Raw genomic sequence first — 25643 nt, 5'->3', positions numbered from 1 at the left:
ATTTGTATCAGCTTTCCCAGCTAACAAGAAAATAAACCCACGGCTTTCTGCAATGATATCATCTGTCAAAATTAGCAAACTTCTCTAATCCACTTAGAGGCATCTTTCACATATTTCTAAAAAATGAAAGGGGTCTGCTGTTCCCAGAGAATATTGCAAAAATACTTAATGTTAATTTTGGTCCTTGACTGGGATAATCAAAACAGAGAAGCTATCGTGAACAAATGGGCTCCAAAATAGCTCTTGTATCTTATGTTAGAAAAAATACTTATTGGCTGCAATGATGTGACCATATTTCGAAAAGGAAATTAAAGGAAGACAGCAGAAGCAGCAAGATGGACAAAGATAAAAGGCCATTTATTTAAATTTAACATGAGGAAAATATTAAGGGAGACGAAAAGCAGCGCTTAAAGATTCGAGGAAATAGCAAGGCAAAAATACTGAGCATCTAAGCAGCAGGATAGACATCTTAAACAGAGAACTAAAAATACCAAAAATGTATTAAGGAATGGAAACTACTAGCAGGTTAATATCCAAAAAAACTCAGCTAGGGAAATATAATACTGAGAAAAAAATGTCTGGGGGGAAAAGCCAAGTGCTCTCACTGTCTGCTCTGAGAAAGGGTTGGATTCAGCCCAACATGACCTGAAGAATTGACCCCAGAGCTGGTTGCAGGCTGCAGGAGATCCCAGCGGCCCAAACAGCTGCTCCCATCAGCTCCTGTGCAGGTGCTGCTGCCCCAGCAGGGCCTGGCCCCAGGGCAGCTCCCCACCATCACCTCCTGCTCTGGAGCCAGGGAACAGCCAGGCTCTACCTCCCTGCAGCCAGGGCTGGGAGCAGGAGATGTGGCAGCAACCAGAGCCTGCTCACCTGGACAGCAAATGCACACTCTAACACAACAGGAGCTATGAGAACATGGGAGTCTACAGGATTTACACATCACACTCATTTTCAGGAGTCAGAAACAACATTGGCATTCTTCTAAGATATGTAACAGGACGCTACCAGAATAGAAGTTACTTCAGTATTTAACCACAAGGCTCATCTGTTGCATCAGTATTAACTTTCACTAGAAGTTTTGAAATACTGTTTTTAATAAGGCACATGACAGACAAAAATAAGCGAGGAAAGAGCTCAAAGGCAGATCGTGCAAACGCGCCTAAGATTTTGAAACAAGTTACAGAGACTGCAGGCAGATAGCGGGAAGTAGTTAATGAGCTGTGAACTCCTATTTGCTTATCCCACAGCTTGTTGGGGGGCTGTGTCCTGAGATTCCAAGAAATACCTTTCCTAAGGAAATGCAATACTGTTAACAACTTAATATGGCTGACTTGCTCTTAGATATTTATTGTTTTACTTCACTTATTGAACAGTCTCTGGAGCTGTTTGAAGTCTGACTTGTTCCTTGTGGCAGGAGCAGCAAGCTCTCCTGGGACTGGTGGATCAGGAGACACCCTGGCTGCCTTGCAATAGCAGCTTTTATTCCATGTATGTGTGTGCACATACAGCACCAGAATCCCCCTGTACTGCAGTCACTGCACTGAGCAGCATTCACACACACTAACTCTTGATCTGTGAATTGTACATGCAGTTTACATTTTTATAAATCTACCATACAATTTAAGAAATGTAAGAGAAAAATTACAACAAATATTTTCATTTTGGCTATGTCAATCCTTGAGTAATAAAGATTTTATATGCGTCACTCTTCTCCATTAAAGACAGGTTTCAAAGGACTTTAAGCAATCATGCACCTTACACGTAAAATTATTATGGTCTTTAATTGAAAAACGTAGTTTGGAAACTCCATCAGAAGATTCAGACAACATGCCACAGCCTCTGCTATAGCAGAATACTTAAAATATTTTTCCTGGATCATCCTGCAACTAAGCAATAAACTGCAGCCCACTGGGAGTTTCCCATGCTCTCCAGAGGGAGGAATGTCAGAGCAATGTGACTCAGAGGCTCCACGCGTGGGACCAGCACCTCGGCACGCACTGCAGGGGGAGCACTGGATGCTGGGCTGCCTGCACTGTGCTGGTGCCAGGGGAAAATTTCAGACCAAGTAAAACCCACATTTTTTTACATTACTAAGATAACCTCACCCTTGTCCTGTTCTAGCTGATGTCAACACTCGCTCCCCTGCCCCTGGCAGCTTTTGGAATCTCGGGTGTTAGCACCCAGCTTTAGACCATCAGGCCCCAATGAGCGCAGTGAATTCGTCCCTGCTCAGTCACTGCCCTCTGTGTAGGGCCGCAGCCGTTCCTGCTCCCTTCTCCCGACCCCTTTGTGCCCGGAAAATGAAGACATTTGTCTCCTCCTCACACCGACACTGCGGGACACCACCCTGGGCGCCTAAGCCAAGGTCTGCCCCGGCAGCATCCCCAGCTGACAATGCCGTGACAGGTGTCACTGGGAACGCCTGGTGACCCCCAGAGTGCCCAGGGACAATCCTGGGATGGCAGCTCGCAGAGACGCTGAAAGCCATGGATGCTGAAAGCCATGGATGCTGCAGCTCACCGAGGGATCTGCCCCTGCAGCTCAGTGGCTGCCCAGTCCAGACTCCCCTCTATCCCTTCCCAGCCCCACAATGCTCCTTCCAGAAAGCAGAGTGGGGCAGTGCATTATGAAGAAAATAAAAATAATTGGTTTTACCTTCTTCTTTAGCTGCAGGCTTTGCTTTTAATTTATGCAGAATGCAAATTAAGAGCATTGCAATATTTCTGAATTACTTAGCGTTTAAACTGATAAGACAACATTGAAGGATGAAAGAATAATACATTTTTGCAATTATTAAATTACAGCAATTATTGAACATCTACATTTTGCTGGGTATATTTGTCCTCACCAATTTCTACACAACACGTTGGGCAGATTACAGACCTTTTATTTTATTACTGCTTTTAATCAAGAATATCAAACAAGATGTTTTTATGCCAACAGTTTGATTTAGCTGAGTAACAGCATGTAGCAATTCCACAAAAACTGAAAGACTGATTTCTAAAATAAGCATTAGCTAAATTATCCCCCTGAATAACAACTAAATTTAAAATAATTTGGAAAAACTACAGCTGAGTCTCTTTCGAGTGTTTTTTTTTTCCCCTTTAAAAAAAAAAAGCCATTTTCTGAACTTATTTACAAACCAGAGAGAATATAGGTATTTTTTTCTAAGTGGAGACTGTCATGTAGTCACATGCCTGCAGCAGTTCAGGCTAAAGAAAAACACTCTTTATTGCAACAGGCATGATGAAACTGCAAAAGCTGCAACACAGCAAAAAACTGTGGCCAAGACTTTTTTCAACATCATGTACCAAAAAGCACCTTTGTGCTGACATCACCAAACTTTGTTAGTGTTATGCTCAGAGTTGTAACATTTAACTGTTCTGATACCACAAATAAGATATGCAGTCAACTGCTTAATTCTTAACCTGGGCATTAGCGTGGTCATGGGTTCCAAGTTCACCTATTTTTGAGATATTTGCTTTGATCTTCCCTCCTGTATGCATAGTTTCAACGGGGGTGAGTGGGGCAGGACAAGACAATCACTGCTCTGTGTACCAGGGTGGAGCCTGTGATAAAGAGCTTGAAGAAATCCAATAGCATTCTGTTAGGTTTACACAGGATTTTCCAAAGTTGCTGGCTTCAAGAACGTCTGGTTTCATGTTTGGTGAGAGCTGTGTGTGAAAAATGCATGTATTTTATGACTGGCTTTTGGCAAATATTAAAATTAATATTATATGTGTTATGTTAGAAAGTAGTGCTGTATTAATTCTCTTAGGTAGTGTATTAAATATAGCTTTAGGTTATAAAAAATTTTAAAATAGAAACTGTGCTATGTAGGATACTTTTTTTAAGAAAGGACTTGCAGTGAGATAGCAGCCACAGGACACCTAAATGTTTCAGAGAAAAAGAATTTATTGCCCTCTTATCAGAAGAAACGAACTTAATCCCACCTCGAAGGTGCTGTTAGGATTCAGAGGAAGAAGTTGACACTGACCAGACAGAATCCTGAGTTTGAACGGAATTTATGCATCATGTATGAGGTGTATGAATATGCACCAGGCTGTTGTTTTTAAGAGTTAATCCTTTGTTAACGGGGCTCCTTTTTCGGGCTTGTGCTGCCCAGAAAGAGGTACCCGGACATTCGTAACTCTTTGTTTCTATTGTCTCATATCGTCCTAATTCAAATTGTCCACATTATTATTGCTCTAATTGTGTTAATAGTTTTATAACCGTTTTGTTACTATGAAACGTTTAAAACTCTAAAAACAAGTGATTGGCGTTTTTCAGAGCAATAACCCGAGGGCTCAGGAGCTGGCAGCTCCTCTCACCGGACAGCGGCTGCAGGAGAGCATTTGGGGGGTCAGGAGGAGCTCTGCACTGGGGGAGGTTCTGATGCAAAAATTGCTTTCTATGTTTATTTTAATTTCACAGAGTGTTGAGTAAAGGGAGTAAAGGCTCCAGGAGTGCAGCAGCTTCCTGTTTACCTCTGGCAGCACAAACTGGGAGGAGCAGGGAAAGGCTCAGGGGGTGGTGCTCACTCACCTACAGCAGAGTCTGTACCTGGGTGGTAACATGCATGTGGCCCGAGTCCCTTTTATGAGCTGTCATGTTTTGATACTCGTGCAAAAACTAGATTTTACTTCAGACACTGTGGGAAATAAGACTATTTGATATGTTGACTAAACCTTTAATTCAACCTCAGAATAATCCAACCTTAATATTTATTTCAGTGTATTCAGATACAAATGTTTCCTTGGTTAATTATTACATAAATACAAACAAGAACTTGAGCATTCCACCTCAGGAATACGTTACATCTTGCCAATGAACCAAATTTACAAGTTCACTTCAACTGCCAAAGAGTTAATCAAAAACCAACAGGAGGCAAAAATCTTGGGAGAAGAAGTAAACATCAGACCCAACAAATCTCACACACTCTGCAGAATTCTCAAGCAGACACTAATCCACTTTCTCAGTAACCTCTGTCAGGAGGCAACCCATGCACAGCTTCATTCACCCTTTGTCAGGGCTTGGTTTTTACTTTAATAATTATGCCAGGGCAAGCAGGTCCCACTGAGTGTCCAATGTCCACAAGAGACAGATTCTCATAACCAGATCATTTTGCATATGCACATTATTGTCATTTCAATAGTCTTCAATAGTCTTCTAAAGCAGCTGTGACTATTCAGTCTACGGCAGCTTTGATAAGAAATACATTTAAAAACCAGCATGTAACACTCCAGTTGTATAGAATAACTGGCTTATTGTAATTTAATCAATATGATAGTTTACTTCACTTGCTCTTTTTACAATAACTTTCAAATCTGTATGACAAGAATGCTGCTCTTTGAACATTTTTTGAATTAACCCAGCTAGCTTAAGATTTCATACAGTTGTCTAAACTTCTTCCTCTACAATCCTATGCTTCAAATTATTTACTCTAATTTGTATTAGAGTATTAGGCTTATATCCTGGCTCTGTAGACTTTCATATTACCAGAATAATACACAAGTCACCCAAGAAAATTAAACTAACAATCAATATACTTGATCTCCTCTAGCTCACTGCACTCTGTCAGTGAAGCTGATATCCCATAAAGGTGGAAGCAGAGAAACACATTGCAGATATGAAGCATTCATTCCACTCTGATGAACACCACAGTCATTAATGGAAATATATAAAAAGTGTCTGGCCCGATGTTTTTTAAGACAACTATCAACAGCTAGGAGGCCTGGCCTTCATGGTTATTATCTGGGCTGTATATTACCAACATGTGTATGATCTCTGCCTCCCCAGGATTCCTCTTTTATTAACTCTGGGGAGAGGTTCACTTCATAGGTAAAATGATAGTTCCTACTGGTCTATGAAAGAGATTTTAACACAGAAACAGCCATTTCCTCTCAGTCTTATTTTAAGTATGTGAGACTGTTTAATGTTCATATCTAGCATTCAAATTACTCCCAAACTAAGAAAGCTAAAAAAAAATTAATTTGAAAATCTAGCTATCTTTGTAACTCTAGGCTTCTACCAGAGATGTGAACAAACACATAATTTACAAACTATCCTTCTTCCTCCATTTGCTAGGAGAAACTGATGTTATCAGGACATGCATTAGATTCAGTCTCACAGACGCTGTATTGGCATAATTATGCTCTGAGCACAGATGCCAGCCAAGAAGCTGTTTCACAAAAACCTGTAACTTTATCACTGACTTGGCAGTATTATGCAGAAAATCAAATTTAAATGTCTTTTAGACCTTGCAATTCAGCATCAGCATTATAAATATACATAAGATTCCAACAATTTAAAGGGGAAACCAAGTAAAAAGCCAAGTGTCAGCTTTGAGGATAAAAGGATAAACTGCTGCAGACCATTGCAGATCAATACACTGGTTTTATGTAAAAGAACCTCTGTAGTGGTGCAGTGTGATGCTGCATTTTCTTTTCCCTTTAATTTCCGATTTCTATGTGTTTAGCAAAATGCTAAACTTCATAATGAAAACCCAGAACAGGTGCAATTCAAGCTAAATCACAAGGCTTCAAAATTGGAGTAATGGAGAAAAACTATTTAAGTCTCTAATGCTGAACTGTGGCTGAAGACTTTGGCTTGCAGCACTTTTACACAAACCCACATTAAACTTAAATGCTTGTGATGTACCTTGCTTTCAACCTCTGGACTCATTCAATTTCAGACCTCTGACTCAAACCCACATGAATTATAATATTGAATTAAAATATAAACTAAAGGCAACTGAATTACTTTTTCACCTAAGCATAATATTCTGATTCAGACAGGACAACTATTCAGCGAATAGTGTCTCATTCCCTCCATCTCAAACAACCTGGACATGAAGAGATGCTCAGATTTTCAAAATCCTTTAACTTTTGGCTGCTGCAATTCATTACCTTGGTGAGGCCCATAAAGCAACTTTACATTTTTCTACATCCTGTGTTACATGCAAAATTTGTGTTTCTTTAAAAACAAAGTTCTGGCTTACAAAGTAACTTGCACTTGAATAGTTTTTTTCTAAGCTTACATGACAGCTTGATAAACAACATACTCCTTATGACCCCATCAGGACCACGGGAGTAGCTCAAAGTCTTTCAACCACGCTATAAATGCTGCCTTTGACTCCATCTTGCCTAACAGAATTACAATTTTAAGTGGAGTGCTAAAAGAGCAACCCAAGTGCAATGCCAGTAGCTGTGCCTTTAGGCTGCAGCAGGTAAGGGTGCAGTGCTGCCACACAGCCCTGACTGAGCAGCAGGGCTGGGAGCAGGCACACAGGGACACACAGACTTCTTCAACAGCTACCATGCACTTCAACTTCACCTTGTTTCTAACTCCTCCATGCAGAATTCTCATGAGCTTTGACAAATCATTCCAATATAGTTTAATTCCACACTTGTTCCTTTGCCTTCCCCACACCTGACCTAGAAATACTAAGGCACCCCTAAGTTAGAATGAGAATCCCAAGGAAAACAAGAAATGTTGGGAGCATTCCAGGAGCAAAGCCAAAACCAACTTCTTAAAAAACACTGACACTTTCTGCAGGCTTCCCCTGTGCTGACTAAGGGCTGAACATGCTGTATTAGCAATTGGATAATCTTGAACTGCAGACACATTTCCAGGGCTTTTACTGTAGTTGCTGGAAGGGACCAAGAGTTTTGTTCCATTTTCAAGTTGCCCAAGATCAATCTCTTATTCTGCTGCTACCCAGCTGCCTGGGTTTGTCCCTTTGACCTGTGAGCACTATTCATTCCTGCCTCAGCTGGCCTTTGGCTTCTGCAGGGCTCAGGGGTTCCCTAGCATGATCCAGAACAGGCAGCTCCCAATCCTGACTTGAATTCAGGCATCCCTCACTGAGGCTCAGCAGAATACCAGTCTCTACATAAACATAGATTTTGCCAAGTGTAATTAACCAGAGGATAATTCTGAATAAAGGAATGTGGTAAAGTCTTTTTTTAATAAGTTACTTGAGGTTCTTTGAGACACAAACAGTGTGTAAACAAAGTTCATCATGAATTATTCAATACCTAAAATACTGAAACTCATTGAGGCTTTCAAAACCAATATTCTTCTAATTATGAACACACAATTAAAAAAGAACAAAGAATCATGAAATATCCAGGTATCTGTAATAACTTGCCAGTTTTATTTATGCCTAGTAAGGTTTTGTTGAGAAGAAAACCATTTGCTTCTGCAAAAAGTATTTAGGCCAACTATCAGGACAAAAAAAAAAGAATTTTGAGGCAGTCTATGTGTTTTTAAGGATAGTGTCCTTTCAAAAAAATAAATGTAAAAAAAGGACAATCTACACATCTTATGTTTTCCTCCTTGTCTGCACATTTCATATACTAACTGAAACCCTATGCTACAGATTCCATCTAATCTGTCCCACTGAAATTAAGGACAATTTGTTCCACTCCTTACGGAGCTGGATCTTCAAATATCTTCCAAGATAACCTTACACAAACACAGACAAGAGAGTATCAACAAAACTAAGTCCATTAAGTCCAAATCCAACAACACCAGAGGAACTCCTTACCCAGATTTTTTTTAAACAAACAAGGTGTGAAGGCTGCCAGCAGCTAAATCAATCTGTGACTGTTTGCTATGCTGCCATGGAGAGTACAATTTTTAGTATTTCAAACTCACTCCTTGTTAATAACCCCATTAATGAAAGCTATCAGAATCACCTTTGCTAAGGAAAACCTCAGGGTTTTCTCTTTACATTTTTCAAAATAAAAAAGAACACAATGGCAGGAACTGTTCTTTATTAAAATCTGTAAACTGTTTACAAACAACACAAACTAGTCCCTACCGCAGGTCCTGTTGCATTTAAATGCAGAAACATAACCCAAAGCCTTGGTGCACTGGAATGCCTCATCTAGTCTGGCTTTTTAATAGGTAGATGAATAACCCCACTTCACAGTTTCCTGTTAAGCTTTTATATGCAGCACTGTAACACCTTATTCTAATACTTCAAATGTCTATTGATTTCATTTCAGTTTAACTTACTGAAAGTCTGTTTGGTTTTGGATTGCATTTCTCACATTTTCACACATTAGTGAAACATTCAGAGGTGGCTGCAAACCAGGAGTGAAGTCAGGCTAAGCTCACAGTTCTCAGCCACACCATCTCCTACTGCTTCCATCCTGCCAGGGCAGCAGCACTGTTGGTCAGTGGGGCCCACTGAGGGCACCATGCCCTGGAGGACTTAAGGCAGTGCTGGAAAAGGGAGTAAAGATACACAAGGAATGCTTCAGCCCTTTTGGTAAATCAGGTGGGATTTGAATCTCTGAGGTTGGTCATTGAGGAACACAGGTTTGGGAGTCTAATTCCCATTCTCAAAATCTCTTCTAAAGCCATAGAATCACAGAATATCCTGAGTTAGAAGGGGTACACAAAAGTCCAGCTCCATGTACAGCAGATCCTCAAGAATCCTACCATGTGCCTGAGAGCATTGATCAAACTCTCCTGGAACTCTGTCAGGCTGGTGCTGTGACAAGTGCCCTGGGGAGCCTGTTCCAGTGCCCAACCACCCTCTGGGTGAACAACCTTTCCCTAAGGTCCAAAGTAAATCACCCCTGACCCAACTCCAGGCCATTCCCCCAGGCCCTGTCACTGGTCACAAGAGCAAAGAGATGAGTGCCTGCCCCTCCTCCTCCCCTCCCGAGGAGGCTGTACCTGCAGTGAGCTCTCCTCCAGCTTGAAGAGACCCAGTGCCCTCAGCTGCTCCTCACCATCTTCATGCCCTGCTTTGGACACTCACACAGCTCAATATTGTGGTGCCCAGAACTGCCCCCATGCAGAGCAGAGCAGGACAATTCCCCCCTTGTCCAGCTGCTGATGCTGGGCCTGATGCCCCCTGGCCCTCGTGGCTGCCCTCATGTTCAGCTCACTATCAGGGATAGACCCCAGGTCCCTTTTTCTATGGTGCTCATCTCCAGCCTCTCACTCTCCAGTCTGTACATACATCCAGGGTAGTCACCATACTTCAAATAAACCCGAGCCCATCAGTGAGAAAAGCTTGTTTTCTACAAAACACACACAGTTCTATGTATCATATAGTGAAAAAAGACATCACACATCAGGCATGTGTGTGATGATCTTCAACCATCCCAGCCACCTGCCTGTGCCTTTTTCTTTCCCTCACAAAACATTAATTTGAACAACTATGTTATGCAGCTAAGCATGTCTCATCCAGCTAATGAAAACATCTCTTAAAATCTGTAGATTAAAGAATCAGACTGTTAGATAAGCAGATGTGCTTCTGCATACTCCTTGTGCAATGCCTGGCTGCCAGAATAATTTTTTTCCTGCTAAAACACAGCAAGAGGAACAGGAGGCAGCCTGCAGCTATCGTGCTTTGCAATTTGCTCCTGTCAAATCTCAATGTTTAGCAAGGGTTGATTTACATACCACTTGCATGGAAGAGCATCAGGTAAAGCCCAGATTTCTAGAGAACAACAGCAGTAATTTAAATGGATGAGTCAGTAATTCCCAGTTTAGCAGAAGGGCTATCAAAAGGGACCAAATCTTGCAAATAAAGAGTAAGAGGTTTTGGTTATTTGTGGTGGAAAATGGTGCCACATTATGCAAGTAAAAGTTGAGTCCAGTTGTAAGGCAGCTGTATTGCTTCTAGATAGTGTTAACAGCAGGTTCAGAAGTGCTCTACATTTTAAATCATTCAGTGACAGCCTGCATGTATCTTCTAACACACACTCGTGTGCGATACACCAGCTATTCCACAGATTCCTACTAGAGATCTATCCTCAGGGATGTTCTGCCTATTTAGTGCTCATGAACAATTATTGATATCTTTTATTGCACTTTGGAAAATGGTCCGACACTCGACAGCAGTAGCTTTAAGGACTAATGAAGATAAAAAAATATTTGTAATCTACTGCTAAAGTCACCTGTTTCATATACAGACATTTAAGTAATAGGATGACAGTCACATATCCACGTTCATGAATTACAAATGTACATCTGTACATGCATTTTCATCTCCATGACCTTACTGCAAAGTATAAAACAGAACTTCTTTGCCTTTATACAACATATTTCACTGCAAGTTTCCCTGTAGTATGTACTGCCAGGAAAATCTGCACTTTAAAAAGGACCAGAAAAATGATCCAATGTTTACACACACCATTGCCTGAGCAAGCCTAAACCTGTTTAGAACTACCAGTAAAAGCATAACTTAGACATCACATTACATCATTACAGAAAACATTTAAGGGATAAACCCCCAAAATCACCCTGAAAGCTTGTAATGAAATGGAGCATGTCCTTTCCTTTGGCATTTGCAGATGAAGACAAAAGACCCCTGCAAAGGCTTGCTGAGAGTTAGAGAAGAGAAGGCATGAGAAAGGCAACTATAGAAGGTGAAAGCTAAGACCAGATTCAGGCAGATATTTCAAAGCCACATTGCTGATCTGTGGGTAAGAGACATTTCCTATACAAGGTTAGAATCAGAGAAGGTGCCAGACTGAACCAATTCCATCAGCAATATTAAAGGCTTATAAACAGATGGAAAGAGCACTACTAAGGTAGAGCTGAAGGAGCAGAACTTCACATGGAAATTGGAAGCAGCTTGCCTGGACCAGACTAGGCTCCCACCATTCCCTCTAAGGTTTATTTCCCTTATTCTCTGTCCTGTTCGACAAAGTTCTGTCACTCAGCCTACTGTGGACCAAGTCCCATTTCCCTCACAGGGGGCACAACACAGTCTGCACTATGCACAGAGCATTCCTCTCTCACCCTATAGACAATTCAGGCTCCTACAAGAGCTCCACACCACAGTCCATGGCAGCTGTCAGGGACATGCCTCAGATATATTCCCCACTCCATCCTTATTAAAACAGCACCAGAACAGAACAACACCCACAGAGTGATCACAAAGGCTCTGCACAGCTTTGCTACTCAGGGAGGTTCTCCCACATTGTCACACTAGAGACTGGAAGGCAGAACAGGAATAAGGAGGCAAAACTGCATGTTTTACTACAGCCATAGTAGTGAATGGATAGAACAACAGAAAAGCACTCCCCCCACCTGCCAGTTCTAACAGTTAGTGTCCTGACCTGCCCTGCCTTAAAACACCACCTTAAAAAAAAAAAAGTTTTATTTATTTGAATACATTCCAAAGTCTTCAAAAATACAAAGAAAGAGAAATGAGAGCCTAGGCATCTCACTGAGGTGTGATGCAAAAGAAGTAGGTTGGTTCATTTAAATGAGGCTGACTTCTACTCCCCTGAAGAGTTTCAATTGGCCAAGTAAAATTCCAAAACAAGCCCTAAAAGGACACAATTAGCTACAGAATGTAGTTTCATTGTTCACTGTATCCTGTTACCAGCCTGAACATAATTTTAGCTACTAAATTTGAGCTGCTTTGTTTTAGCAATCAGATGATATTAATTTCCCCTTTGTTTTTTTCTTTTCCTGTTTGTACACCTGCACTATCAATGAGCAAACAGCAACAGGATTAGAATTTTAAAGTTAACCAACTACTCCACACCTGTAAAGAGCAGGATGATAAAATATTTTCAAAGGCTTGCAGGAAAAAAACAATCCAAAACAAACACCATAAAAACCTTGACTGCCACATTTAAGATGTCAGTGTAGTTACCAGGCAAAATAACCTTTAAAAAAAATGTTTATTCTCCCTCTATACTGTCTGCTTCAGATGTAAAATGAATGACCACAGCCACCTCAGCACAGGTAGTTAACATCACAATTACTGACTCTCCACCTACATACTTTGAAGTGCAGACTAGGAAGAACTGCCCAGCATCTTAAGTGCTTCTAGAACAGTAGAAGTTAATATTGGTATTTTTGGTTTTTGATTGAAGTTTCCCCCCTACTCCCAACCCCCAAGTTAAGAGCTATTTAACCATTTCTGAGTATCAGAGACCCAGTACAAAGCACAACCGGTGGTCACAGTCAAACTGACAGGACCAGTTTTGCTTGTTTTGTCCCTCCCAGTCCCAGACTGGACTCCAGCCACACTCAGATAAGCCCCCCGCAGAGCTGCACGGCAAAGTTTGTTGACTGCTGCATTTTAAATGTATTCTGGTCTCAGAATAGACCCACAGATGGGACAAGTCCAGTGGAAAAGTCACCTAATGGCCTCAGGTGCAAAAACACCTCAGCCTGCTGCAGCATTAAGAAATGACCTGAACAAAAGAAAACCTGATTTCAGTAGGTGAACACTCTCGAGGTGTGTCAGACTAAATAGCTCTTCATGACTAATTCATTAACTGTGGTAACAACACACTCCTGCATTACAAACCACCACCTTGGAACATCCATCACAGCATCCTCAGTGGTTTATGAAGCACCTGCCCGTACTCTAAGGGTACAGCCTGTACTGCCAGTACAGCCCAAACAGACTTGCTTCAGCACTTGTCAGCTTTCACACCGTTGTGCCTCTTTTCAGAATAAACAGCTCTGAAATTCCTCTCCCCAAAAGAAGTGCTCAGCTCTGGGAAAAAAACCAGTTGCTCAAGTCTATAAACTTATTCTGTGGCACTGAAACAGGGATTTGAAACTCTCTATTACGTTCTAGTCTTCTGGATCGTTTTCAGACATTCCTTTCTTATTCAGAACTGGAGGTTTTTAGTTCTGTCAAGACTGTGTCCATAAAGGATTAATTTTAGCCATTCTGACACATGCAGCTGAACATATTTAGTCTCAATTCAAGTACAGACTGCTGCAATTAGGAACAAGAAAAGGTCAATCTCAGGACTAATGAAATAAAGATTAATTTCTGTAGTCCTTAGTTTGTCTTTTTACTGGTGAATTGCATGGAAGCAGATAAGGTAGCCAGCTATTCCAGCACGAAATAGTGCCTACACTGTCAGTGATTAAAATGCTTTTGTGAAATATATCATATTTGCTTCCTTCCCATTATAGCTTTAATAGTGACTATTTAAGAAAGCAGATTTAGGGCTTGGGGTTCCCCTGCTCACTCCTAAAACTGTACAGAAGACATGAGCCCTTTTCCAGTAAAAGTCTAAGGAAAAATACCAAGGAGAAAGTTAGGAGATGCAAGTGGGCTGATGTTATAAATATTGTTTCCTTTTCCACAGTTAAATACTTAAGTGTTCATTTCACTAAAGTACTCAATAACACTCACTAATTCCAACTCTTTACAACACAAAATACACCACTACCAATGTGCAGACCAATGGCAGCTCCACTGGAGAACAAGGATTTGCAACCATGTAAATACAAGATTTCAGTACTGTGAAGAGCCAGCCACCTCTGTTAAGGCACCCCACGAGTGCCACCGACCATGACTGTGACTCTGGGCAGAACCTGCACCATGCACAGCCACCAAGGAAATGGACCCCTGAGACTCTGCCAGGATTAAGCCTTGGCTGGAGGCAGGTTAGATGTCCAGGAACACTGGATCACCTCTCTCCCTTAGGATGTCCATTCTGTCTAGAATACCAAATATGGGAATAAGCAGCCACTGCCCCACTTCCTCTCAAGTGCTCCTAGAATGTACCAAGAATAAAAACACAAACGACAGGAAGAAACCACTGCTGGTCATGAACTTACTCTGCATATTGAGATCAGGTCTCTGTGGACTGGGTGTGCTGGTATTTCAGGCATTAAGAACCCTGGAACCAGAATTCCTATTACCACTAGAAATGCTTTAACAAACAGTACTCATGGGAACATTATGACTCCTGTAGCAGTCAGCTGGGTTACTGACACTGGTACTGGCAAACCAAGTACTCCTCTCAACATTAGAGCTGCCAGTTACCAATAGTGAAATGATTAATCCATTCTCTCAGTGCTACTGAAGTTCAACCTCTTTGTAGCCTCACACTTCATTACATATTCCTGAGACCAAGGTCAAAGTCACTGGAGGGTAGGTATAGAGAACACATATTCTGTGTGCTTGAAGACAGCTTCAAGCTAGATCAATCTCCTTTATTGCATATATGTTTTAAAATCACAACAGAAGCCATTTCAGTTTTATCAAATCTAAGTTTTGCTGACCACATACCAGAATATATGCTGATTTGTTATTTAAAGCAAGTATCAAATTGAGCAAATTCTTATTTTCTCCAATACACTGAATCCAATCCTTTATTGCTATGCAGAGATATATTACAGAATGCTGAGAGACAAGAGTCACAATTATAGACAAATATCTAAGCTGTTTAAGAAACCAGGCTCAGTTGTTAGAATCAGGTACTCAACATAATCTCAAGTTTCAGACACTGGATACTGAGGTACAACCAAGTCCTCTTTCACTTGTAGGTACACCTCTGACTTGACTTGCTGTGCTGAAGGCCTATCCCTGCCTTCCTTCTCATCTGAAAACAGTTCATGCTTTGAACTCTGTGGCTGCAACTCAATGCTGAGACAAAAAACAATAAAAGCACAGCAAAACAGCAAAAGCAGTGGCCTCTCCTACAATGAAGTCATTCTGCCCACTCCCAACTCTGCTTCAAATGGAGCTCAAGATTTTGCTCATTAAAGGCCAAACCTCAGCTCAGACCTCTACAGATATACATAGAGCCATAACAGGATCTCATAACAGGATTTGTTACAAAACATCCCAGTTCACTTTTTTCCATGGGTCAAGTCTAATCTTTCTTTAAAAACCTTACCAAATAGCACAGTCTGTGGAGGTTACTGCAACCTCTAATTGCTGGCAGTCTCTTCCTATAATGAGGAACACCAACACAGTCCCTGGGTCCTGGCAGGGCTCTGACCACTGCTCCTGCCAGGACCTTGCCCTCAGCCATTGGCAAGTTCTGGCCACTAAATGCCCAAGGGCTGTGGAGTCCCAGCTCAGCTGGGAGGAGAACGTCCCTCCTCACAGCAGCACTGTGTGCCAGTGCCACCGGGGCACCAGCAAAGGATTAGGAACTCCCAGCTACACCAGGAAAAAGCAGGAAGAGATGCTTGCAAAGCCAACAGTCACAGCAGAGCAAACAATGGCCAGCAGGCTGGTACAGCTCAGGACAGAATTAGGCATTTTTAGCTCTTCTGCAATAGATTTTCAGCAGGTTTACACTGCTCCTCCATAGCAGGAGGCTCATGCTTCCTGCTCCACCAGGACCAATCAATTCCAAAAAGGCACCTTACTTCAGTCTACTCAAGTCCTGCAGGATACACAAAAATCAGCCAGGATCCCCTCAAAAACTGAACACACAAATTGCTCTACTCTGAGAAGCTATTTTTGCTTTTCCACTGCAAAGACCAGAATGTTTTTGTAGGAAACTTTGGTTTGCTGAACCTAGCAATTACTAACCAATATAGCAGTTCCCAGTGTATACTTGAGGGGAAGCACTGAAAAAGGCTTTGCAGACTACCAACAACAGAGCATCAAGTCCTGGAAACATGACTGCAAGTAAGGCACAGTTTTTAAGTGGAGAAAATAAATCCAGCTGAAGTAATTCTGTTCTTAGTGGATGTACTATATTTTAATTGGCCAAGTCAAATATTTGTTTTCTTGGATTCAGCCAATTCAGAATTCAAGAACAAATCAAATTTACAAGTGAAGTGGGATATTTCATGGTACAGAAGCTACAGGTAACAAAATCATGCTTAATAATACATCAGCTTTCACTGTAGCCAAATTTTAATTCCAATTATGGTAGGAAAGATATCAGAAGTTTCCTGACAGGAGTAGTGTATTCATTTAAACTGCTCTCATAAAAACTGCACTATCAAGAGTCAACCAAAAATACAGAAGTACAATAAAAGGGTCTAATATAACTATGGATTCCCATGACTCATTATTTTTTCCTAGATGATTGCTTCCTATCATTGATTCCTTCAAAAACAATCTATATTTAGCTAGACAGCAGAAATAATTACACAAAATCCATGTTTCTTTTGCCTTATCAGAAGATACCATAGATTTATCTACTACTTCATACTATGTAGACAGCTTATACCTCTGTGCTCTGAAAGCAAGAATGGGTGGGCTTGTAGCTTTATATCCTTTCTGGAATGAATCTAACCACACTTTTAATTCCCCATTTAATTTACCTCTAGTATGACTGTTTTCAGTTACTGTTATAAATACTTTTGCACATTTCTTTTTCTTTAGGAATATACTGAATACAGGTGGGTATCAGTACAGGAAAAAAAAATCTTTCAGAATTAATAAATGGACAAAACAAACGCTCCTCAAATAGTGAAAGAATAAACAAATACTTAAAAGTATGCACTTGCTTTGAGTCCCATGAAATAGCTTTTAAGATTAGGTTTAACAAAAGTTCTCCTTTAATATGCCTCACGTTAGCAAAAGAAGTGTTTTCTGGTTCATACATCACAAACCTGCAGCAAGGCCAAAACCCAAGTGATCAGGAGGTGAACAGTGTGTGCCAGAAGCAGCACAACAGCTCACAGATGTTCACAACACCCAGGTAAACTTCTGCCCTCCGAATGTCCCTGCTACCCCTCAGAGCAGCAGCACTTCCACACCAAAGAGCTACCAAAGAGCCCAGGGCTCACAGTGCCAGGGACTCCAAATGTGCTGGCAGCACAAAGCACACTTTGCATCTGCACACTTCTTCACAAAGCTGTGAATAACACAGGGTTGCAAAAGCAAATTTGGAAGCACTTAGGCATTTGTGCAGACTTGTATCCTTCAAGGCAGGGAAAAAAAAACAAAACAAAACAAGATGAGACAAGTTCTTGACTACCGCTTGGCACTGCAAATACATTACTAACAAGAGGCTCCAATTTCCATCTTTCTGTATTTCTGCTATTAGCAATATCCAGCTCAAAGCACAGGAAAAGACATCAATCACTGCAAAAGATAACAGTGTGCATTGGTAAACTGCCTAGAATTAAAGCCTCACAAATGTTGTGGAATGTCAGACTGAAAACAGAAGACTGTCCTAGGGTGCAAGATCAAACACCAGGCAGCATATTTTATAAGACACAAGCAGGAAAGACTTTAAAGCTGTTGAAAACATTTTGCTGGCTTTAGAGGGTATCAGGCTGCATTGTTCAGACTTGAGTATGACTTCAACACTTAAATTAGACAAGGCTGACCAAGAAGTGGTTACAGACTCAGGCTCAGCTGATGACAGTGATTCAGTGAGTGGTTCTGAGCTGGCACAGAAAAAAAGCCCCACACTTCCTGTACAGGGACAAGTGCAGCAAGTCACTACGAGACTGCTAATCCTCTTTGAGGGATGCCAACAAAAACCTCTCATTTAGACTTCAGATTGCTGAAAAAAGCATGAAAATAGCTTCTAGAAGCACATGTTTTTGCATAAACTATTTGTGTCCCCTTTTTTTGAAGAAGTCTAAAGAAAAACATCTATCATCACTCCATCCCAAAGCCACTGCACTGATCCCCTGAAAGCCAGAAGTGGCTTTCACCAGACACTTCTGGCAGCTGGAAAATCACACACATGACAGCAGAGCAGAGCACCAGATCTATTTTATAATCCTTCTGACACTTCCAGGACACTGTTGATCAGAAGTATACTCAAGATCTGCTAATGTCTGGCTTTAACTTTCAAGTTCACATTTAGTGATGTTAATGTAACTTATATGTTAATAGATAAGCCTTTGTACTTTAAAAGCACCTGTAAGTCGGCTTCCCAATAGGCATCACTTCTGATAGCTCTGACTCATGTTCCAATTGCCAACACTGCTTTCCTTGTCAGCTCTCACATTGGTTTTGTTTAAAGTACTTTCAATTTCAACAAAAAAAAATTAAATTCAGAATTTCATAAAAATTACACTTTATAATTTATGAACCCAATCCATGAATGGTTTTAGTATCAATTAAATGCTGCTGTGTCTTCGCAAAAAAACCTCAACCATCCTTCTTCCTAGGGTGTTTACATTACAGAATCTTGGGTTTAGATGTACTTGCTTGTGTAGAGGACACCATCAAACCCCAAAGCCATTTACACATTTATATGAAGCACATTTAATAGAAGGGGCAGAAAACACCTGTGAGGTTCAGCGTGTGGAAAAGCTGTAGACCAAGACACCTTTTCTGATCACAGCAATGACTCAGTCAAGCAGAGAGAACAGATCCCATGCACTGCCAGGGCTTGACTGCACACCTGGTGTCCCCAGGGGCAGTCAGTTCTGAAGAAGTGAGGGAGGAAAGCAGTAGGTGGAGGATAGGAAAGCTAGAAGATGAGGATGAGTCAGGAGGAGTGACAACCGTACTTCCTGGGCAGGACAGTAACTGGCATCTCAGGAATGTGGGAAGGGAGTAGGAGATGGGAAAGACTGAATCGAGCCCAGGAAGGTCTGACTAAATTACAGCTCCTCACACCCAAGCTGCCCCAGGAGTACCACGGGCGGCTGAGATGAACGTCTGAGCAAGTCCTCAGAGACAGCTCTCAGTTCTCATCTGAAGAGAGAAAATTCCTGTTTACTTCCTGCCATATTTCTCTGATGTTTACAAACACTTTTACAGACATAGTAGAAATGATAAAAGCCAAACACACTAGATCCATCCAGAGTCCTCTGACTACAGCAGTTCCAAAAGTCAGCAGGCACCCCATACACCTGGAACACTTCCCCATACAGAGCAGTACAAAAATCTACTTCAATCAGAGCTGAAAACAAGGCTGGTCGATTGCTAGTGACCAGCATCAACCAGAAAAGCTCCCTGGCAGACCACAGGTAGTGAAGAAGTGAATGGCCTCCAAGAGATGAGAAAATGTGTGAGAGAATCTTTATATGATTTTCCCTCAAAGTTTCAGCCTTTTGTGCTGAGGTAAACTTTCCTGCTTTTATTCATGGTGAGAGTTTAGATAGTACAAAGTGACTTGATCCAAAGAGCTACCAGAAATGCAAGCCAACCCTTTCTTACCAAAGCCTATGCCTGGATTTCTGTGCTTACAGAGGAAACAAAATATTTCCCAAATCCTTATTTTTGTAGCACACACACATACACACTCCTCCCAGTTCCAAAAACTGCTTCAATTTTTCTGCTTCTAGTCTAGCACGGTAAACTCCCAGAACAAAACCCCTGTTCATTAGGGGCAAAATCCCTTTCTAACACAGTTCTTAATGCCACTCAGTAGCCACACACCACCTAGATCTAGAATGCAGCTTCCTAAAAAAAGCAGACTGAAGGATTGCATTACAAGAGTGCTTTACAAAACTGAAAAGGAAAGCAGATGAATTTATCATTTATAAGCCATTTATTGTGGCAATAACCAGAAGTAAAGGTAAGCAAAAGCCTGACAACTTGCAGGCCAGGCCCAGGCTGGTCTCCATCAGCAGAACTCCAATGATCTGTGTCTGAACTCCTCAGGCAACTACAGGACAGACACTCCCAGAGTTAGCCTGGCAAAGCCTGGCTGGGACCCCAAGAGGAAGAATATCTATCTTTTTCCTCCTCTCCTCATCACAACATGCAGCAACTAAGTTAGGCTTTATTAAAACAAAGGATTCTTCTGGGACTCTGAAGATGTTTATTTACATGTTCTATACATTAGTATCATCAATGCATACATGCACAGTATATTAGAATACAAATCCAAACACGCAGGAATTTCATACTCCTGATGCTGAAATTAGGAATACCAAAACTTTTACTCTTTATAATATACTTTGGATAGAGCAAGGCATGACCATTTAGATCAATTACACTTTTAGACTAACTGCTACAACTGAGAAGAGAATATACTGGTATTTATGAAGTCATATTAATTTAAATTATTACAAAAGGTGATAATAACAGTTCTGTAAAGAGATGTACAACTTTTTACTGTTTTGAGCAATGTAGCAAGCATACTTTCCATGTTAAGATGGGAACATTACTAAGATTTTACTGAAAACTCATAAAAGTTTAACATTCCATGTGTTAACCATGACAAAACTCGTTTTAACTTCACCCATGCCACATGTGCAGTAATGCCTTAAGAACAACGCAGTGAGACTGGTGAATGTTATTCCTTTAAGTTAAAAAAAGTGGCTGCGAATAATTTGTTTAAACTACTAAGAGCATTGCCATCCCATTTCCTTCACAATTAGTTATGTATGTAGAAAGAAAAAAACCTATCTGGAAGGCAAAAGAGTTGATGAGAAAATTACTTAAGATCTACATACATACATAATCACAGGTTCAGTTTTCAACTGAACTGCAAAAGTTGTATTTGAGTAACATTCTGCATGCATTAGTGTCTTCTGAAAAATGCTCTAACATACACAATATATCCATAATCATTCTAGAGATGTAAACTAGAAACAAAAGCAAGCATGCACACAGTGCATGCCTTAACAAACACGTCAAGAACTACTGTGTTTTAGTATATTTTATATATAAGCCAGAAAGAAACATCATCTAGCTGGAAGATTTTTCCATTAATGCACCTCTAGCCATAACGCAAAGCACATGCTGTTACCCTCCCTAGGATCCCACACTTGGCAGAAAGCAAGGTTTGAGCTGAGGATGCTGTCTGCAGCACCAGACAGAAAAGCACCCCTCACATACAGAAGCATCACTGTCTTGCCTGTGACTTCCCTGCAGGAAAAAGAGACTTAACAGAGTATAAGGTCCCAGTTCCCATCACACATTCATTATTTCAGAACCAAATCCTAAAGGCCAGCAAGTCCCCTCAGGCTAATCCAGTCAGTCATGCAGACTTTCACAGGCACTACATGGAGTCAAGACATCCTCAGTTTCTTGCTGGACTGGGCTATAAACATCTGCCCTCTTGTGATGTCAGGAATGTGGGGCTATAAAAATGTTTCCTTTTAAAAATCAGCCTTCTGTCCTTGATGAAGAGATGGAACCTAGAAGAACCAAGTACACCCAGATAAAATGCACATACTGACTGCAGTGTTACAGAAAATTGCTTAGCACTGAAATACTGGTTAAAGGTAACCTAGGAACACATTGGTTTTTTTAACATAAGTACATTAGACAACTCTGGCTTGCTCAACAACTTGTGAGCTAATCCAGACACTGCTGATCCTGCTTTCTCTTGGGAGCTTTTCCTTCTCTGCCCAACAAATTGGTACAAAACCTCAGCAGAAGTTCTCTGGAACAGAGATTATGCAAAAGCAGGCAAAGTTGATCACTGATGGATTGTGTTGGGGTGGAGCATTTATTTGATTTTTGTGGTTGGCTTATTTTCTAAATATAGTAGCAGTTTATGTCTCAGAACATACTTGCTGATTGACATTCAAAGTTTTAGCTTTAGAAGAGTCAAAGCCAGCTGACAGTACTCAGGGGAACAATCTTTCCCTGAAGACTAAAGAGCTACTTTAAATGAAAGGTCCAAGATAATTTTTGTAATGTGGTACAGACTCTCTATCCAATTCCAGATCCTCCAATGCATCTCCATGAACTACCCCATGACATGAGGTTCTAATTCACAGTATAACATAACATGGCATAAAGTTCAGCTGACTTTCCTGCTCCCTTTCAAGCAAGTTCCAGCTTAGTTTCACCATGAGGCTTCCTGAATATTATGGATAGAGTCCTTCACTGGAGTGGGACTACTTGGCACTGACATAATACCCAGTTTTTGAAGACTTAAAACCTCCAGCTAAGCTGTTGGAGGGTTTTAGGATTTTTTAAATTTTGAATTTAAAACATTGAAACACAAAGCCAACAAAACGGATGCATTTCAAGAGAAAAATTTCAAGCTGCCAGCTGTTCCTTAGTCTTGTCAGTTTTACTACAGTTCTGCCCCTCTGTTGCTCATTCCCACCTTGTACTGCCATGTACAGCCATGGAACAGCTCACCCATTCCATGCTGGCAGATCTCCTGAAACCACCCTGTTAATGTGACACAGATATCGACCTGGATTAAAAATAAACCTGCCCAAAGGAGCAGACATGTTGCTAAGTGCAGAGAGCTTCACAGGGTGCCAGCTGAGCTGGGTGGGGCAGTGCGCCATGGCAGGGACTGGCCAAGGCACCAGTGACAGAGCAGTGACAGAGCAGTGACACCAGGACCTGCTTTGCTCCATCAGGTGGCCCCAGAAGCACCAACAGCACCTGGGTCAGTGGCAGCTCGGCACCCTGCACTGGGGACCCTGTCAAACAGGGAAGGGTCACTCTGAGGGCTACAGTGAAGAAGATAAGGCAGAAAAGACTCGATTTAGAAAACACAAAACACTTGTAACATTCAGCTTCTTTCACCCTCCAGACATCAAAATTGTTAAGACAAAAATAAGGGGAATAATGGGAGTTTTTTATACAGCACAGAGAATGAGTATAAAGTTTCAGGATATTAGTAACATGATTCATGTTCATCAGCAGTCATTCTAAGTCCTGCCAGGCAATCCTTCTGCCAACTAAGTTACAAAATACTACCTTCTAATGACTATCAAACAATGGTTTGGGCAAAATTATTTGGAAAAGCAGCACTTTCAGAAACATTATTTTCTAGTTCTGTGGTAATAATTACTTACCAATAATCTAAAAATGCAATTCATATAATTTTGAGATAATACAGTGAAAAACTACTTCAGTATTAAATTAGAAGTTGGGGAACAATTGTCTAAATACATCCTTAAAAAGTGTATCTTGTGGAAGAAAATAATTACCTTATTTTAAAGTAAATCTCACAGAGTATGCTGCCAGTTAGTTATGTGTATTTACAGAAACTACTTTGATTAAAACCTTTCATTAGAAAGGAATTAATGGACTCCACAGCAGATCAACTAACAGACTGATCTGGAAGTATTACTGGTAACAGGCAGATGTACCTGAAGCACCTGCAACAAAGACTTCCAACCCCACTTAACATGTCAGCAGTGTAAGCAATGACCCAGCCTCTTGCTAACCGATATGTGCCACAGGTGTCTGTCACACAGCAGGTTCTTGAGAAGCAAAGATTAAGGCTAACGATTTGATCTGAATCACCTGGCAAAACAATCAACCCCCAGGGAACACAAGCACCTATCCTATTCAAAGCTCCTTACCAAAACCAGGTTTATAAGACATAGTGGGTATCAATATCCCCGACTTCAAGAGATGTTTTAGCTTCCTAACTTCTGCAATGCTTGATTTAAAGCAAAGACCTTCCTCCACTTAGATGTAACCAGGTACAACTTCACTTGCCTCAGGAAGTCAAAGCAGAGGCAATAGCAATAAGAAAGGCATCCTTGAAAAGGTGTGAAAGGGAGTGAAGCTCTGAATACACAAGAACTAGGCCGGTCAGTCTAGTTTCAATCTCAACCTTAGTTAAGCTTTAGCAAAAATACTGCAGAAGTTTTTCAAGTATCTTAACACTCAGATCTTTGGTACTCTGCTTTAGAACAGAGTAAATTTTAAAGTAAATTACTTGCTTAAAAGTTATGGATTTTAGCCTAGTTTATTACCAAATAGGATTCTTTGCTACTTGTTCTTAGTTCTTGTGTAACAGGTAGACAATATTTATTTGGGTTACCTCAGGATGAAAGCTATTATCAATCATCAGGAGGCAATTACTAAAGACGAAGCAGGTTCACCTGCGAACCTCAATGTTCCCTCAGTCCAGCACTGAAGATGTTTTCCTGACATCGCGTCCCCTCATGACACCCAGCAGCGCACAGCCCAGCAGCGGCGGTGCCCCAGCTCCGGGGTTCGGGAGCCGCCTGTGCAGCACACCTGAGCGAGCGCTCCCGCCGCCGCACCGGAGCGACCCCGGCAGCGCGGGCAGCGGCTCTGCCCGCCGAGAGCCCTCGGGCAGCGCCCCCTGAACCAGAGGCGTCACCTGCTGTTGTACTACTCCCGTCCCCCTACCAGGAGATTGTTCCTACCCTAGGACACCAACATCCAAAACCTTCAGAAGCCAAGCGGCGGGAGAGGGCGGCAGCCGCGGCTGGCGCTCCACAGGCGGCGCCGGCCCTGCCCGCGCCCCGCGATGGGACGGGCGGGCTCGGGACGAGACTGAAGGCACCGACCCGGGTCCGCAGGGCCGGCAGCCACTGGCCCTCGCCAAGTGCCTGGCATGGCCCGGCTTCCCACAGGCCGGCGCTGTTACACAACCGCTCCCTGGCCAGGAGCGGGACACGGAGGGCTGCCGCGGCCCCTTCCCGGCACCGCGCGAGGGGACCCAGGGGGACGCGACAGCCGCCCTCCAGCCGCCCCTGCCCCGCGGGCCCCGGCCCCACCACAGCTGCCCCCGCCCTGCTCGGCCCCCTGCCGAGCTCTCCGCTCACCATCGCTGCTCCTCGGCGCTGCGCTGCCCGCGGCTCTGCCCAGACACGCCGGCGCCCCGGGACGGAGGGACGGGCGGAGGGGAGGGGGCAGCAGCTCCGCCCTGCCCGCGCGCGCAGCTCCCGGCGGGGCGGGGCCGGGGCGGGCAGCGGCGCGGGGCAGGGGCCGGGGCGGGCAGGGGCCGGCGGTGCAGTGTGAGGGCCGGAGGGGGCGAGGGGCCGGCACCGGGGCTGCCCCGCGCCGCCGGTCTGTCCATAAATGGAGAACTCGCCGCGGGGCCGCCAATGGCCGCATGCCGGGACGTCATTCCCTGAGGGAATCCCGGCGCGCGGGGCTCGCGCGCTCCGGCCCAGGGCCCGGACGGCCGCTGCTGCTGGAGCGCCCCGGGATGAGCACCGGGAGAAGCTCTCCCTCACAGCGCTGACGCGCCTTCAGCCGGCGGGGGACCGGCGTGCTGCGTGCGCTGCCCTCCTCCCGCGTACCCGCAGAGCTAAGGTGCTGCTGTCCCTGGAAACAC

General features: G+C 42.6%; 1 protein-coding gene across 1 annotated transcript in view; it reads right to left on the bottom strand.

Annotated features, from left to right (window-relative positions):
• The window catches only part of MYO1E (myosin IE), a 76920-nt gene extending 51487 nt beyond the window's left edge, over positions 1 to 25433 (bottom strand). Inside the window, 2 exon segments of the mRNA XM_058033553.1 lie at positions 25129 to 25140; positions 25143 to 25433. Coding sequence (XP_057889536.1) covers positions 25129 to 25140; positions 25143 to 25433 — 303 coding nt within the window.
• Between the last annotated feature and the right edge of the window lie 210 nt (positions 25434 to 25643).

This window comes from Melospiza georgiana, chromosome 13 (assembly GCF_028018845.1).
Source record: "Melospiza georgiana isolate bMelGeo1 chromosome 13, bMelGeo1.pri, whole genome shotgun sequence".
NCBI lineage: Eukaryota > Metazoa > Chordata > Aves > Passeriformes > Passerellidae > Melospiza > Melospiza georgiana.
Note: the sequence above shows the minus strand (reverse complement) of the source record. Positions and strands in the feature narration are given on the sequence as shown.